The 18292-nt window shown below is 38.7% G+C and overlaps 1 protein-coding gene across 1 annotated transcript; it reads right to left on the reverse strand.

Moving 5' to 3' along the window:
- Nucleotides 1-12319: 12319 nt before the first annotated feature.
- Nucleotides 12320-16807, reverse strand: LOC149202390 (uncharacterized). Its single transcript, XM_089401575.1, has 2 exons — nucleotides 15490-16807; nucleotides 12320-12558 (listed from the first exon to the last, which is right to left on the reverse strand). The coding sequence occupies exons 1-2, from the start codon at nucleotides 16805-16807 to the stop codon at nucleotides 12320-12322; spliced, it is 1557 nt and encodes a 518-aa protein (XP_089257701.1).
- Nucleotides 16808-18292: the final 1485 nt, after the last annotated feature.

Below are 18292 nucleotides of genomic sequence, written 5' to 3' on the forward strand. Positions count from 1 at the left end.
GTTTTTGGAAGTAAAAATGAAATTAGAGCCCATCAACTCGAAAATGACTTGCTTATGTTGGACCCGAATAATTTTTCTTCCATTGAATATTTTTTGTCCAAGTTCAAAACCCTTAGACTTCTCTTAGAAGGTGTTAAGGTTAAGAAAGAAGATGGTAACCTTATCTATTCCATTCTCACTATGTGTTGGAAATAATACTGAGAGGGGGGGGTGAATCAGTGTTTGTAAATCAATAACTTTTTCATTTCCATAATCAGATTTATATACGCTACCTCAGTGAAGGGAACTCGCGTGTGCACGCAACTGTTCTTAAGGCAACCATCGTATATCTAGTGAACTTATGATTTAGTTAATTCATTATATGTTGATCTTCAATCTGTGCATCAGTACTTTATTAAAAAATAAACAATAAGCATGTGTATTTAATAATAGAATGAACCATCAGACATAAGAAACACACATGAACACAAAGATTTAAGGTGGAAATCCAATGTGGGTGAAAACCACCTGCTGTTGTCGTCTTTATCTTCTTTTAGTAATAAGAAAATCTGTTTACAACATTGTATTGGTGTAGACTCATACCAGTACGCAGGCTTCTACCTGCAGAAGGTTACAACCTTCTCTCGTTCTCCAGCTTCTTCTGGAAGGGAGCTACAACCCCCTAGCTCTTGTACTAGTCGATATGTTTACTAGTACGTAGGCGCCGACCTACAAAAGGCTACGACCTTCTTTCTTCCTCCAAGGACCACGTTTCATAAATTTTCAGACTGGATGCTCCTGGTACACAACAATACACATGAAGGCCTCGTTTCATCCAATTTTCATATTGGACCCATCAACAACATTGAAGCTTAGAATCAATCACCATTGCAATACAACCATCAAATACATCTGCATCAACCAATCACTGAAACTCAATCATCACTCTCTGAATCAACCAAACTCAATCAATCACTAACAACCTTTGAACCTCTGACACAACTGAATCAACCATTCATTCATACTTAATCAACTTCAACCAATCAATTGGAACAGATAGATCACTGTAACCAATACACAAATCTGAACCCATAACACTACATCATCATTCAGAACCAGCTGTAACCTCAAAACCATGCATAAGAGTGTATACACCACTTGGAAGAGCCGAACTAGCATGTATATGCAACTTCACCAAAGCAAACCAACGTGTATATCTGTAAATACTTACTTATAACTTTGTTGTACTTCCTGACTTCAGACATACCCAGATCATCACATCTAAAGGATAAAACATGTGTTAGAAATTAGATCTATCCCATCCATTATCAGATCACATAATGATAAGTCATTATGATCCTGATCCATCATTAGATCTCATCCATCATCACTAAAGCAAATCACAATCAATCAATTTAAACATTCAGAATACTGTCACCAAAATGTAGTCACCAGAACATAAAGCATAACCTAGAACTCTGCATCAACAACCAGAACCAATTGCAGCTTCAAACATCATAGTTCATAATGTATACGCTACTTCGATCTGTTGAACCAGCGTGTGTATGCACTTTTACCAAAGTGAAACAACGTACACATCTGCAAATACTAACTTGAAACTTCACAGACATTCCAGAATTCAGTCATACTCAGATCATACCATTTAGAGAATAAAACATGCATCAGTATTAAAATCTAGACTATCCATGATCAAACCACATAATGATAATTCATTTCAGGATTTATGATCCCAATCCATCAACCACCATCAACCACATAGGTGCATCCTTAGATCAAATCAAACAAAGCATCAGATGCTCATAACTTGCATATATGACCTAACATTTCATAAGATATTCAATACTTGCATATCCTAGCCTAATGATCTTCTCCTCTTTATATAGTTTTAGGCCTTTCACAATACCTTGGACTAAAACCATTTAGGACCAATACCTAGGGTCAATACCTCAGACCAAATACCTTGGATCAATACCTTGGACAAAAATACCTTGGACTAGATACCTCGGACCAAAACCTTGGTTTTCCAACATGTATGTGCTTTTCCTTCTGTGATAGTGCATGTATACGTATATGCTCCTTTGGTTCTATTAACCTACATGTATACATTATTTTTATACAGTGAACCTGCATATACAACTTAACATACCTGAAAATGTCCATTTTATTCAACTTCTTGATTCTGATCTGTAGTCCTTTGTTCCTTCACCCTATTCTTTTGTACCATTACTTTCTTCCCTTTGAATAGACCTGTTATAATGTGATTTTCCATTGCACATTACTTTTGAACTGATTCCTTTGAACTGCCCTGCATTTTGTCACATCTGTAAATACAACTACCATGCATTCTGTCATATCTGATATCTCTCCTGTAGATTCATCTAGTTACCATATACAAGTGAGTTGTTCTGCTATAAGTGGGTTGCCATCAAGTACAACACATGCATCATAATGCCAACACTAAGTTGGGACCAGCCTACTCTGTGTTTCTTTCCACCTTCCATTCTACAAGAGAAGCCTTTATTTCTTAAGGACAAGACTACAAGTCCCCCTCTTTTGATGCCTTTTGTGATTCTTTAATAAGGGAACAAGAAAAACTCTTACATCTTGGTCTTCTTAATATTGGAAACTCTTCTAAGAAAGCCTTAGCAGCCCAGTAGCAACCAAATTCAAAGAATCCTAAGAAGCAACATCCTAAAAATAATGGTCCTAAACCAAATAAGGGTCCTAAGAAATTTCAGTCTCAAAATGAAAAATCAATTCAACAAAATGATAAGGCAAATAAAAGCAAAGGGAAGAATATTGATAGACATTGCAACTTTTGTAATTGTGATGGCCACTTAGAATCCAAATGCTTTAAAAATATGGAAGCCTTGGAAGCAACAATGAAGAAGCATAGCATCCATTTGGAGCACTCTTCAACTTCAACTTCATCTTCGGGAATAACACTTTCTTCGTGTGGTTGTCAAACATCTCAGTCTGATTATGCACTAAATGTATATTTTTCTTCTCATTCTCATGACTGGCTCATTGATTCTAGAGCTTCTTATCACATGGACAAAAACAAAGCCATGTTTTCTTCTTTAAATGATTGTAACACCAAAAATATATATGTTGGTGATGATAGATCTCTTAGTGTTATAGGGACTAGAACTATTCATATAGACAATGGTAAATCTAATGATGTATTATGTGTTCCTACCTTATCCTACAACCTTCTATCTGTATATCATATAACTCATTCAGGTGAAGGTAAAATTGTTGAATTTTCACCTCATGATGTTGTAATTAAGGACCTCAGAGATCCTACACAGATTTTAGCCACTAGCATTACTAATGGTTCTATAATGTTGTATAAGTTTAACAAATTTGGGTCATCAACTCATTTCCTTGGTATTTGTTTCTCATAATGATGAAGTAAGCAAACTTTGGCATGAGCGATTTGGTCACTTAAACTATCGCTCTCTTCAAAATCTATGTAAGGAAAATATGGTGACAGGTCTTCCTATGGTATCTTGTAGAGATGGTGTTTTTTTTGGATGTGTACTCGAAAAACATCATCAAGATAGTTTTGAAAAACATGCCTCTTGGCATGCCTCAGCCCCTTTACAGCTTGTGCACATTTATTTATGTCGTCCACTTCCAATTGTTTCATTCTCTAGCTACAAGTATTCCTTAAATTTCATTAATGATTTCTCCAGATGCACTTGAGTATACTTATTAAAACTCAAGAGTGAAGCCTTTAGCATGTTCTTGGCCTTTACGGTATTTATTGAGAAACAATTTGGACATCAAATTCTTAAGCTAAGATCTGATAATGGTGGAGAATATGTTAACAAAAAATTCATCAACTTTTGCACTGAGAATGGAATTCAATTGTAACGTACTGTTCCATATACTCCACAACAAAATGGTGTAACTCAAAGGAAGAATCACACCTTAAAGGAAATGACTAATTGTATGCTTTAATATAAAGGGCTTAGTCTTAATTTTTGGGAAGAAGTAATTAATTTTGCAAATTACATAGTAAAGCACACTCCTACTAAGGTTTTAAATAATATCACTCCAAAAGAAGCATGGAGCTCAATTAAACCAGATGTAAGTCACTTTCATGTTTTTGGAAGTGAAGCATGGGCCCACATTCCTGACGAGAAACATAAATCCTTAGAATCTAAGAGTGAAAAATGTATTTTTTAGGATATTCTGAAGATGTCAAAGGATATATAATTCTTCCACCTAAATCCAAAAATGTTATCATTAGAAGAGATGTAAAGTTTGCTGAAAATATATCGGCCTACGAGCCTAGTTTAGCATATGTGCCACCTCTCTCTATCCCTTTTACTTTTGAAAATATTTCTTCTTCAGATGATGACAACGAGGTTGACAATCCTCCCCCACTTTCTTCAGATCCTCCTTCAGCTCCTCAGCTTCCAAAATGGGTTCGTGCTAATTGGGATGTAGCAGGTTCTCTTGCAAGTGATCCTATAGATCAACGATGTACACGTTCTCAGTTCGGTAGAGCCTCTTATTTATGGGCTCAAACTTCAGCGAATTATGATCCTGACACCTTTGCAAAAGCTTCAGGCCATCCAAATTGGGATGCAGCTATGAATGAAGAATGTCGTTCATTATTGGCAAATGATACATGGGATCTTGTTCCTCTTCCAAAGGGATGAAAACTTGTTAGATGCAAATGGGTTTATAGAACAAATTTTGGACCAGATGGAAAGGTTGATAAACATAAAGCTCGACTTGTTGGTAAGGGCTTTTCACAAGTTGAAGGCATTAACTATACTGAAACCTTCTCCCCTGTTTCCAAAATGAACTCTATCCACCTTGTTCTTTCCCTTGCTACCTCTTTCAAATGGCAAGTCCATCAGATGGATGTTAAATCTACCTTCTTGCATGGGGACTTACATGAAAAAATATATATGGAACAACCTCTTTTCTTTATACAAATAGACTCTATCCTTGTATGTCAGCTTAAGAAATCCCTTTGTGGTCTCAAGCAAGCTCCTTGGGATTGGTATGCCAAAATGGATAGCTTTCTTTAAGATAATGGCTTTTCTAGGTGTCATTCTGACAATACTGTCTACACCAAGAAAGTGGGTAGGTCTCTTATCATTCTTGCTATTTATGTTGATGATCTTATCCTTACTGGTGGTGATCGCAAATTTATAAACCATGTGAAGTCCAACCTTAAAAAGAAGTTTGAAATGACAGACTTAGGACACTTGCATTATTTTCTTGGTCTTCAAGTCTTGCAACCCAAGGAAGGCATTTCCCTTTACCAATCCAAGTATGCTTGTGATCTTCTACGCCACTTTCACATGTAAGACTTTAAGCCAGCCCCTTCTCCCTTTTAATCTGGAGCCAAACTCTCAATCACTTGTACTTCCCCTGAAGTTGATGCTACCTTATACCATCAACTTGTAGGAAAGCTTTTGTATCTGACCCATACCCGTCCTGACCTTTCCTTTGTTGATGGCCTTATTTCTCAGTTTATGAAAAACCCACATGAAATCCATTGGAAAGAAGCTAAAAGAATATTTCTTTATGTTTGAGGTACAGTTCAATTTGGGATTCATTACAGTGAAGAAGCATCTCCTCTATTGGTTGGTTTCACTGATTCTGATTGGGCTAGTGGCCCTAATGATTGGAAGTCTACTGCAGGTTATGTCTTCACTCTTGGTTTTAGACCTATTACATGGGCTTGCAAGAAACAAAGTGCCATTTCTCTTTCTTCAGTAGAAGCAGAGTATTGTGGCACCATAGAAGCTAGTAAGGAAGCCTTGTATTTTTGTCAGATCCTATCATAGTTTGGCTTCCATCAATAGCATCCAACTACACTTTGGTATGATAATCAAAGTGTCATTCAACTATGCAAAGATCCAGTCCAACATCAACACAGAAAACACATTGAAATACACATGCACTTCATTAGAAATCTCATTCATGACCATGTTCTTGAAGTGCAATATTGTTCAACCGATGATCAAGTTGCAGAAAATTTTACAAAGGCTCTCACAAAGGTGAAGTTTACTAAACTTCGATTTATGGCTGGAGTTCAGGAAGTTGCCATTAAGGGGGGACAGGCTCTAATGCCTCCTTCCTTCTCCTATTGTGTCATATTTGTACATCCTTAAATCCTATCCCAAGTTGTTCTTAAGGGGGGATGTTAGGATATTCCGACACATAGGAAATAGTTAAGTATAACTTGGTCTAGTGTAGAATTAGGTAAAGTGTGTTTCTTTAGTATGTACTTTTTGTAACTTACAATCCGATAGTCATGATATGTTCTAGACATGAAGTGATCCAACGGTTCATTCTCTCCTCGGTATTACCGACACTTGATCTGTGGCTTAACACCTGATTGGTCCATGATATCTATTTAAAGAGCATGGAGGGTCATTTGTAAGGTGACTGTTCATGAGAGAAGCTTATGTAAAATTTCTTTCTTTTACATTAGTAAATTTCCTGAAGTGGTCATGTTGGCTCAGGCCATGGACTGTTTCCCTCTTTAATGGCTTTAACCATGTCAAGAATATTGGTGTACTGATCTGTGATCTGTTTGTGAGTGGTGTCCTTTGGTGTTCTATCTGAGGAACTTATCCTATAAATTCCTACAGTGTCAGCTCCTTTTCTTGTAGATAAAAAAGAAAACCAATTGGATCATTTGAAGGGTGAGCATTGATGCTAACAGATGTCTAGGGAAAATTTGGGTAGGCCAACACACCCAAAATAACTTTTCCTTCATCCAATAAGCCCAAGGCTACAACATATTGGTCTCCTCTAAGAAATCTACAAAATAGGTTGGTCTTCTTAATCAAAATTGCAAAAGACTGTAACATGAAAAAGTGTTGGAAATGTGCAATGGCTGACATATTGTAGTACACTGAAAACTGGAATAAGAAATGTACACCAATTGTAGAAGCTTCACTAGAAATGAATTATAACACTGAGAGAAGCTAGGTGCATTCTACAACCCAGTGGGTATGAGATTATAACATCCATGGGTAACACCTGTAAATTAAAACAAAAAATAAAATTAAAATTCATAAAGTAAAAAAGAAAATTTAAATAAAATACCAAAAATATATTTATGTGTGTGTATAGATCAATGTTTTCAAACTCATAATCGGTCAAGTGTCAACTTGGACTCCAACTCAGACTCAAACTTGGAATCAGTCATGGGTCAACTTGGACTCCCACTCAGACTCAGATTGACTCAAGCTGATCTGATTTCAATGACTTGGTTTACTAAAAAATACTTAAAATACTTAGGTACTGATTAAAAATCATTTTTAAAGATTCCAAGCCATTAGAGAAAAAATATATAAAGTTTGCTCATGCACATACCATATAGAGTTTGAATATCTCAAAAAATTTCAAAATGGCACTGAGCACAATACATGTCAACAACAAAATACATAATTATTGATGAATGGGGCTCTAAATTCCCTCTAGACTCTAAAATATGAAAAACATACTACATCCATCTCTTTTTTCCTAGCCTTGTCTTCATTAAATTTCACAAGTTGATTTTGTAGTTCCAATCTAATTTTTCCAGTCTCCTCTAATGGGGCTATGCCTAGGGAAACTTAGCCTCTTATACTAGCCAAGAATTCTTGCAACTAGTCTCCCCCACCCCCCCCAATGCATTTATTGCAATAAACTACTCATCGACAAGATCAACATGGATCCATGCAGGGTCTTTGACTCTTGGGGGCATGGTAAAATTCCAATCTGCAAATTCAAATATGCAACATTGAAAACCCTATCTTAACTTCTAATTATGCAAATTTCATACTGAAAACTTTAAAGTTCAAATTGGTAATGGGTTGAAAGTATGAAATTTAGGGTATACCTGGCTAGGACAAATCACTACTCTTCAACGTTGCTCCAAAACTCCACATGCTCATTAAGGGAGGTTTGATGCAAATGGACGGGTGGGGTAGGTTTTCTTACTTGGTTGACTAGGGTAAACTTGTTGCCAGGCTAGTTGAGCATGCTTTGACTGGTTCGGCACCAACTGGGCCTCCAAACTAAATATATGGCCAAGTTGATATGGTCAACAGTTAACTCATCCAAGTTAACCAAGTTTGAGTTGACTTGGACTGCTTTTAAAAATTGATAGATAGAGAGATAGATTCTAGCATATATCCATCTTAAATCTAGATATTTGAAGCACAAAGAGATTTTGATTTTGAATCCTTTTTGGTCCTACCTAGTCCTTAACAATCCACAGTTATGATGGATCTATGTAGGTTGATTAGTTGATGCAAGTAGGCAACATATACTAGACATTGATTCAAAGGAAATTAGTGCAACTTGAATAATAACAACTAACAAGGGGAATAGAGAGCAGGCAAACAAGAAGACAAAATTTGGTTTGGTGACCAAGATAAAAGTTGCAACCACTATTACAAAATAAAAGGTAAGGACTTACAATCTGGATAAAGCACATTGTAGGTTCCTGTCACATTCTCTTGCCCCTTTATCCCTTCAATGGGGTGTAAAACCAATGCCAACCATGGTGCCCTCCTTTATATTTACTTCTATCTATCATTGCAAGCACATCTCCTATTGTTAATGGAGAAATATCATAGGTACCATCATTAGAAATGTTTTACTTTACAAGTGTTGTAATGCGTTCCACCATATCTTGTGCATCATTCTTCTATAAATCTCCTGAATCCTAATAGCAATACACATATTTTAAGTATATTATTTGCAACCTAAAAAAACTACAGTTTGTATGCTCACTAAAGAAAAGAACATAATTGTTCTTATTTTTAATAGAAATATGAAAACTTTTCCTTGCCATAGGCAAACATTTGGGAAAAAAAAAAAAAAACATCGTTGCAATCTGAAAGAATGCACTAATATATTCAAACAACAATACCTCTTCTGCAACCAAGGAAAACAATCTCGAGGGTAGTTCCCCTACAAGTACAAAGCTAACTAAAGCCTGAGAACTTGAGATCATTTAATAATAAAATATCTATTAAATTCAACTCTCATATATGATAGAAAAATATATAGAACCCCTGTATTAACAACTGATGTGAAAAATATGAGAATATAAAAAATACAAATGTTTCATCAAAATTCAACATCCTATAACAATGGTTGAAGTTCACAATCTCATTGGGTAGTTAGCTACAAACTTCAAAAAGAAACAAGTACATAAAACTCCTTTTCATACAACTCAAAGAAATAAATTATTGATCATTATAGTCAAACCTACAGATCTTCTTCATTTGTATTCTTCTTTAGAAATTTGCAAAGCATTTCAATAAGAACTTGTTATCTAGCATATTGAGAAAGTCAGATAGGAACTACCTTCTAACTATGGTAGACTGATGTCACAACAAACACCAGACTTTTCGGGATAGATGGTTTGTGTTTTAGAAAAGCCATCAAACACAATTATTGCTAAGGGTATTTTCCATTTTTCATTATGGGAGAAAGTATTGGATATGCTTTTATTCATTGAAACAAATGTGTCTTGTATGGAGATGTTTATAAGGACATGGATAACAGGCTCAAAAGAGTTCAATAGATAATTAGATATTATAGCCCACTAATCAAATCAAGAAGAGAGTTGTCAATAGATAAGAGAAACTGAACTTGCATTTGCGTACTTTTTCATATGCATAAGCATGGCATATTATGATGAGTACAGGTTCCTTTATTTTTAATATATGTGACCAATTATCTACAAGGATCCTGAGGTGGCTTAGAGAAATAGAGCAAATATTGCTAAAGATTGTCCCAAGTGACACCTTCACATTTTGGAATCAAATTGCTATATTTATTGTTAGAACTAGCTCACTTGAACATGTGTAAGTAGTGGTTACATGCTAAGGATTGGGCCAATATCATGGTATTGGAATTCTAGGGTTGTAGACTCATCAATTTGAAATCGATTTAGATTTGAGTTTTTAAGAAGTTGACAAGATATTTAGCATATATAAAAAACTATACCACTTATCAGTTAATTCAATCCTACTGCCTACAATGAGGAAATAGATGCACAATCTAGATTCCCAGAAGGTACAAATTAAAAGATATTTTCAAATTCCCAAGAAACAAGGAAATTGTGTGTATGTATACACACATATTAGCCATAGTTGCATCTATATGTCATATGACTTAAGAATGTCAGATGAATATTATCATTAGAGTTTAGTGGCTTCAATGGAAAGGTTCATGGCAGTTCCCAGAAAAAAATGGGGGAAAATATAGTTTTTTGTTCAATCAAAGACCACAAATCAATTTTATATGATATGATAGGAAAGAAGGTAGAACATAGTTTTGAAGACAATTTTCTTTCACATAAAAATATTGTTGCTTATTTTTTTTGTTTTTGAACCTTTTTTTCAGTTTCATGCCATGGGGCCCACCCACAGTTCTAAGCAGATGTAAAAAAATGAAAATTAAGGGAAAAAAAGGGTGAAAAACAAGCATTTTCAAAAAGGGAAATGCTAGTGAATATAAATCCTTGGAGTCATAGTTGTGTGCCATTGTTTTCCCTTGGAAAAGTAGGTCCACAACTTTTCAAGGAGATAATTCCCACCTACAGCTGGGAGTATTGAGCATGTTCAAAAATGATCTAGCATATCTTGTTAAAGCTAGATTTGATTGTTCAAATCCTACAATTAATAGAGATGACATCATGCACAACTAGGTTTTCTCTCTCAAGTTCTCTTTTCTTAGGGACAACCATGACTTCCCTGAGGAGGGGTGGCTCCCTCTCCTCCTCTGATCCAACCTTTGAGGTAGCCATAGAAGATTTCAAATATCTCGTGGCAGCTTCTTTCTCAAAATAAAAAGATCCATAACATCAGCCAAAGGATGGTTTGTTAAGAAATGGAATAAGTGCTTAAAGTCATTCCATCAATCCAAGGAGAAAATCACTTCATTGTTACCTCTAAAATATGTGCTTCAAAAAATAAGTTCAATTATCAACTACAAACCCCAAAGTTACTTGAGGATATCACCCATTGTCACCTTGGTGATCATCCTTCTCACTTAAGGCCAGCTCTCCTCCAACACAAGGGAGGAATCCCTGAGAAGCCTACAAAATTGTCCTTTAAATGCTAAAAAAATAGATTTGCACAATGATATTGTTTTTGTATTTTAAGATTTAAAATGGAAAGCTAAGCAAGACCTAGTGCCTAGTCCTTGGGCTATAGACTCTAGGCAACAAAAAAAACTTGAAAACTGATGAATAAGATGTGAGTCATGAGAAAACAACCAAATAACAAGTGTTTTTTTTATTTTATTTTTTTTATACAAAGTTCGGTTGCTATTCATTAACTGAAAAAGATGAGGCTAAAGCCTTACATAGGTTGCTTCTGGAGCAATGATGATCCAAGGAGTTACAAAAAGGAATTTTTCCTTGGTCCTTATCTTAACTAGATTACTGCTAGTGCTACTTAAGCTGCTGTAGATATTAACATACTGCTGTCCCCAAAATTTGCACTTACAAAGCATGATCAGTCGATCTCAATGTGACTCATTTTTCTGGCTGTTGATCCTTCTGGATCCATATCGACTTCAATGGGTTTGGCACTTGAGGAGGAGGTTGCCTCTTTCTTTTCCAGCATTTTCTTGAGTGCATCAATCTTCTCTTCAGCATGTATGCATTTTTCTTCTGCATGAATACATCTGTTGTGCAGCGCACTGTATTGCTCGTGGAGGGAGTGGACCCTATGCAGAAAGAGCTCCATTTCTGCTCTATATTTGTTATGGAGGATCTTGACTTGTTCCTCCAGCCTGTTTTCCAGAATGCGGATTTTATCTTCAAGTTGATTCTCCATACTGCGAACCAAATCTTCCAGCGCTCCTTGCTGGGCTCGAAGCTCATTGAACTCCTTGTTCAAATCTCGGCAGTGGAAGCAGTCCTCTGGGCGCTCCATATTTTCTTTTGACTGAATGTTTGCTGCGTTCTCTGGCTTTGTCTGTTGGCTGTGCCAACTCCTTTGATTGCTGATATGGCTTCTGCTGAAACTCTCTACTTCAGTGGGATCCCTTCCAAGACCGCACAGAGGATGTCTGAAACTGTCACTTATACCCTTTATGATCTGATGACTCTCAACGTTGCTCCCACTGTGTAACAGGGTGAGAGCAGAGCTTCTGAAACGCTTACTGATCTTACTAGTATTCCTATTGCTTGGATGACCTCCGCAACCTACTTTGCTCTCGATTTCACAATGGGATTTTCCAAGAGTGAGTTGGATCGAATGTGATGGAGGGGTACTTATAGAGTTTCTCCGGATATACTGGCGGGAGAGGCTTCTCCTCATCCCGATACTTAAGATATTCCTCTGTCTATACTGACGGGAGATAGGACTGCTCTTCCCAACGCGATTTTGATTTCTGCTACACATATCTTGGTTGGGATCGCCATCTCTGTAGCAAGGACGATTTTCTGCGCTGTAAATCTTGACTCCTTCGATTTGAGTTGAGCTCCCTTGCTGTTTGCACATGCCTGTGCTGTCATACTTATCCTCTCTGACCTGAGATCCTTTGGATTGACTGCTGCGGTAGATTCTGTAGGGTATGAGACCACACGTTTCAAATGGATAATCGTAACTCATGGAAGCGATTGAGTGGAGACATGATCATTGCAACGTAGCTGCCCTTTTGGTTGGTGACATGCTTGATTGGCATGATAGTCCGCCTTTTTATTTAGACCCCTTAGAATGTGAAAATAGTTGGCTTCCTCTATCAGTTTATGTAGATTTTGATTTCTTGTATTGATTTGTTGCAGTAGAGTGTTAGGAGTATTTTGTTTTTGCTCCATAAGTCGAATGATAATTGCTGAGTCGCCGAGGACATTAACTTTCTTGATGCCCAGATTGATGACCTGGGTTAGTCCTTGATATAGAGCGAGCCCTTCAGCCCGATTGTTGGTCAAGTCTCCCAGTCCCCATTCAAAATACAAGATTGTTGTGCCATTTGCGTTGCATATAACACCTCCGGCGCCTGCTTGACCCGGGTTAGATTTTGAAGCTCCATCAAAAAATAGACAATATTTGTTGCAGTTACTCAACCAGAGGGCGAATTCCTCCTCCTTGGGTCTCAGTTTCCATGCTGTGGCTGTCTCTTTTGTTTTTAACTTATCCTTTTCTGATTCATAGCTACTGATTACATTGCCATAGTTGATCAAGTCCCTTTCTTCAACACTGAGGCTGCTGAGGTTGATTTTGCTGTGAGATCGAATGGTCACAGTCTCTACAGCTAAGCTTATAGCTTTGTGGCATATTTTTCTTGTATTGTGGTTTTTGTCTTGGAACACTTTCTTGTTTCTTGCTATCCAGATGCTCCATAGCATTGTTAAGGGTAAAGTATTCCAGATTCTTTGAGATAATTTGATTTTCTTGCTCTTCCATGGGCAAAGCTTCTTCCAATTTTTTATTGCCTCTACTATACTTGGATTGGGATTCCACTCTGTTCTTCCTACAGTAGCTAGATCTTTCCAGCAGTTAGCAATCACTTGACAGTTGATAAACAGATGCTGTATTGTCTCTTCTGCTTGTAGACATATTGGACATCTGGAGGGGCCTATGATGCCTCTTTTTTTGAGGTTTTCAGCTGTTAAAATTTTCCCCTTCAGTAGGAGCCAGCAAAAGAATTTGACTTTAGGGGGGGCCTCTGCTTTCCAAACTAGCTTCCAATGGTTCCATATGTCCTGTGGAAAGGTATTGGCGCAGAGGTGGTGATATCCTGCTTTGGTCGTGTACTCCGTGCCTGATGGGTCCCATCGAAAGCTGTCTCTGGCTCCCTTCTGAATCGGGGCTTTGCTGTGTAACTGATCTTTGAGAGCGATGAAATTTGGTTGCAGATCCCTTGGGTAGTTCGGCAGTTCCCAGCCAATCCATTCTTGGAAGGAATCTCCCCACTTGGAGATTTGGGCTAGGTTCCAAATTCCTTTGCTATGTAACCAGTTTAGAGCTGGAAGAACATCTTCTTTGGATTCTATTGGATTTTGGCCAAGGATTCTATCTTTAGATATGCTTATGCTGCTTCCCTCTCCTGGGACTTTGGAAACATGCTGGGTCATGATAGGGATAATTTTCTTGCATAACTTCCAGATGTTGGAGCTGTCTCTGTTGGGTATGTTTACCTCTAGGAGCTTGTGCCTAGAAGCGCTGAGATACTTGGCTTCTAAAACTGATTTCCACCATGCAGGGTTCCCCGTGATTAATCTCCAAACTATTTTAGCCCCGAGAGCTAGATTCAAAAGATAAGGAGACCTTATTCCGAGACCTCCTTTTTCTTGGGGCTGTATGACACTTTTCCAACCGACCAAATTGAATTTTTTTTTCTCTGATTTCCCTCCTTGCCAGAGAAAAAAGCGAAGGGCCTTTTCCAATTTGTGGTGAAAATTCATTGGTGCTTGTAGCAAAGTAAAACGATAGATAGGGAGAGAGATCAAACCTGATTTGAGAAGAACAAGACGGCCTGCTGGGTTCAACCACATGGTTCCCCATTGCTGGATTTTCCTTTTGATTTTGTCAAGAATTGTGTTCCAAGTTTCTATCTTCAGAGGGCCTTTGCTCACTGGCATACCTAGGTAGGTGAAGTGGTTCCATTCGACCTTGTAAGAGACCTCTAAGATATTTTCGATACTTTGAATGTTATGAGCCGAAGTATTCCATCCATATATGCAGCTTTTGTCTTGGCTTATTTTTCCTCCTGAGCATTCCATAAACTGGTCCAGGATCCTTTTGAAGCGCCTAGCAATGATAGTCGAAGCACCTCCCATTAGAAGGGTGTCATCAGCAAATTGAGAGTGATTGATGTTTTTTGTGCCCTGCTCGAATTTGATCCCTGTTATTAGTCCTGCCCTTCTATTGTAGTCCAACGCTTTGCTTAGAGATTCAGCCATTAGAATAAAAAGGTAGGGGGAAAGGGGGCAGCCTTGCCTTAGGCCTCGGGAGGATTGAAAGGCTGTGCAGGGTCGTCCATTCACAAGAGGTGAGATCCAGGGGTTGGAGATGCATGCTTTGATCATGCAAATGAAAGTGTCATTGAATCCTAGCTTGCTTAGGACAGCATAAAGAAAGGAATGATTGACTCTATCGAAAGCGTTTGCTAGATCAAGTTTAAGAATAAAACCTTTTTCATTTCGACTGAGGCTTGAGTGAATAGCTTCTTGAACCAGAAGGATAGAGTCAGAAATATGTCTGTTGGATAAGAACCCACCCTGGTTTTCAGAGATCAATGAAGGAAGGAGAGGCTTAAGTCTTGAGGATAGGATTTTAGTTATTATTTTATAGGCAGAGTTGCATAGGGATATTGGACGGAATCTGGAAAAGGAGGTTGGCCGGTTCTCTTTAGGAATGAGGGCTAAATAGGTTGAATTTGTATAGCCTCCTATTTTGCCTTTTCTTAAAACCCAGCGTATCATTTTGAGGATGTCCTTTTTAATCAAAGACCAAAATTCTCTATAGAAACTAATTGGAAATCCGTCTGGACCTGGGGCTTTGTCCGGATGGAGGCTCCATATCGCCTTTTTGATTTCCTCCTCATCGACTTCTTTTGTGAGGTTGTTATTCATTTCTGGAGTGACTTCTCTGCTCATGTGCTGGAGAAAGTTTGCATAGTCCACCTCATTGTGGTCCTTGGTTAAAAGAATTTTAAAGTGGGCTGTTGCTGCTTCCTTGATAGCGCCTTGAGATTCATGTATATTCCCTTCTCCATCTCGGATTGTGTTCACTGTGTTACTTGTTTTCCTTATCGTGGCTTGTTTGTGAAAATAAGAGGTGTTTTTATCACCTTCACGTAACCAAGTTTGCCGAGATTTTAATCTCCATTTGCTCTCTTCTTCTCTAACAGTTTGAGTTAATGCTGCATACAATCTGATTTCATTTTGCCTGGCTTGCTGGGTGAGTCCTTCCACTTCAATATTTTGCTGTATTTTTTCAAGCTGCTGTTTGATTTCTTTTTTTGCTGCCTCGGGTTCCTTGTAGTTGATTTTTGCCCATGCCTTTAACGCCTGTCTTGTTTGCTTGATTTTCGATTCCCAGATGAAAATAGGGGAGCCTTCCACATGTTGCAACCAAGCTTGCTTAATTATGTCTCGGGCTGTTGGGATTTGATTCCAAAGAGAGGAATATCTGAAAGGAATGGCGCCAAGATGGCTTTGACTTTGTAGAGTAAGAGTGATGGGGAAATGATCTGAAGCGGAGGAGTTGAGGATTTCAGATTGTCCGATAGAGAAAGAGGAAAGGAAGGTAATATTGACTAGAAAACGGTCAAGTCGCTCCATTATATTACCTGCTCCCAATCGCCTATTACTCCATGTATACTTGCGGTTCTTGGGCTTTAGATCCACTAGATCTTTATCATGCATGATGCGTTCCAGCCTGTTTCGACATTGGTCAGCAGTAAAGTTCCCCCCTCTTTTTTCATTTGAGTGTAAGATCAGATTTAGGTCCCCTGCTAGGATGAGATTTTTATCATTATCTCCATCTAATTCTTCTTCTAAGGTGGTCCAGCAGATCTCTTTTTCCCTAAAATGATTGGGAGAATAGATGTTGTAGATTTTTACCTCTTTGCCATTGTCCTTGTCTTCCAGCTTAGTGCTTACCCAATGCTGTTGTGTTTTGGTCATATTACAGCTCCATTTGTTTACATTCCACATTGTTAAAATACCCCCTGAAGCTCCCCTAGCTTCGCTGGTACAGCCTTCATACTGCTTTTGCTGGTCGATGAGTTTGCTGATTTCGATCTGACTTAGTTTCGTTTCTTGAACAAGTAGGATATCTGGCTTTTCACTGCGGATTAACTCCATGAGGGCAGCTTTTTTGGAGGGGTGCCCTAGTCCCCTGCTGTTCCAGGACAGCACTTTCATCATTATTTACCTGTATTGTGCAGAGGTGCTCGCCTCTCTTTACCTTTGAGGTTGTTTTCCTTATCCGAGATTCCTAGTATGAAGGTTTCGATTGGCGTCTGTGATCCCATTGCAATATCCTTTTGTGCACTTTCCTCTCTATGCTGTTTTGTCGATTTCCTTCCTGGTCCATGTTTTTTCTGAATCTCATTGGAAACAACTAGATCCTTTGAAAGGCTTCTTGTGATTCTAGTTGAGGTATTATCCGGTGAAGGCTGAGAGATATGGGGGGGTGAAGTAGATTGATGCTCAGGTTCTTGAGAGGGATCTTCCTCTGAGAGGGATGCAAAGGGGTTTGAAGACGGGGGAATGGGAGGATCAGATGGCCGTGGAGGGGAAGGTGGAGAGGGGGAAGTTACTTGCTGAGAGGAGGGGGGTGGAGGCCCTGAGCTGGACGGATGCATGGAGGAGGGGGGATTTTTCAATGAGGGCTCAGCTGTATCTTGCAGAGGGTTTGATTTTTTTTTTTTCCGGACTATTTCCCATGCTTCCTCGGGAGCTTCTTTGCTACTATTATCCTCTGATCCAAATTTGGTGCATCTGTTAGAAAAATGACCATATTCATGGCATACCTTACATTTGAAGGGAAGCTGCTCGTAATCCACTTGCTGAATGTGCGTCCAATGGTCGACTTTGAGTTTGACTGCTTCTGGTAAGCCTTTACCTAAGTCCACTTCTACGCATATCCTCGCACAAGCATACATATTCTCCTTTGGTTCCGATCTTTCCACATATTTCCCCACAGCATTTCCGATAGCACGAACAGATTCATCTCCCCAGCAGTGGAGTGGGAGATGTGGCAGTCGAACCCATACCGGGACCGCATTAGGGACATCCATTTCTGGATCAAAATCAGGAGTCCATCGGTTGAGATAAAGTCCTCTGGTGTCCATGAAGTAAGGTCCGTTTCTGAATATGAGGTTGCGATCTTCCACTGATTCAAAGAGGAAGGTGTAGAATCCCCTTCCACAAAATCTTATAGCGATTTTCCCTTGGACCATCGCATTCCAGTTCCTTTCCACCCATTTTTGTACCGTGCGAGGGGAAGGCCATAATCCTGTGAATTGTCCAACTAATCCACGGTCTGCTAGAGCTACAGCAGCTCTTCTAGGTAGCGCTGAGGGCAGAGGGATCTCCGGTATTTCATCCAGTTTCTTAATAAACTTTGAAGCTGTGGGACGGATTCGTTCCTTATTGGTCTCTGGAACGAGCGAGGCAAATGCTTTCTCCATTTCAGAATGCTCCTGAGACTGAGTCATGATTCCGATTAGAGGAGAAGAGGGCAGCGGGGAGCAAGGAGGTCGAAAGAGGAGAAGGCAGGAGCCTTAAGAAACGAGGGCAGAGGGCGCAACTGCCACAGAGCAGCTGCAGGGAGGGCAGGAGGCC

The sequence above is a fragment of the Pinus tabuliformis genome, chromosome 2_1 (genome assembly GCF_031772625.1).
Source record: "Pinus tabuliformis cultivar Carrire ecotype Pingquan chromosome 2_1, CPIR1, whole genome shotgun sequence".
Taxonomy (NCBI): Eukaryota; Viridiplantae; Streptophyta; class Pinopsida; order Pinales; family Pinaceae; genus Pinus; species Pinus tabuliformis.

Bases quoted from the DNA above. Each gene is read 5' to 3' on its own strand.
- LOC149202390 (XM_089401575.1), bottom strand. From the start codon at position 16,807: ATGGAGTTAATCCGCAGTGAAAAGCCAGATATCCTACTTGTTCAAGAA. The intron at 12,559-15,489 runs GTCCAGACGGAT...CATACCCTACAG, and splicing joins CCATCCGGACAAAGCCCCAG to AATCTACCGCAGCAGTCAAT.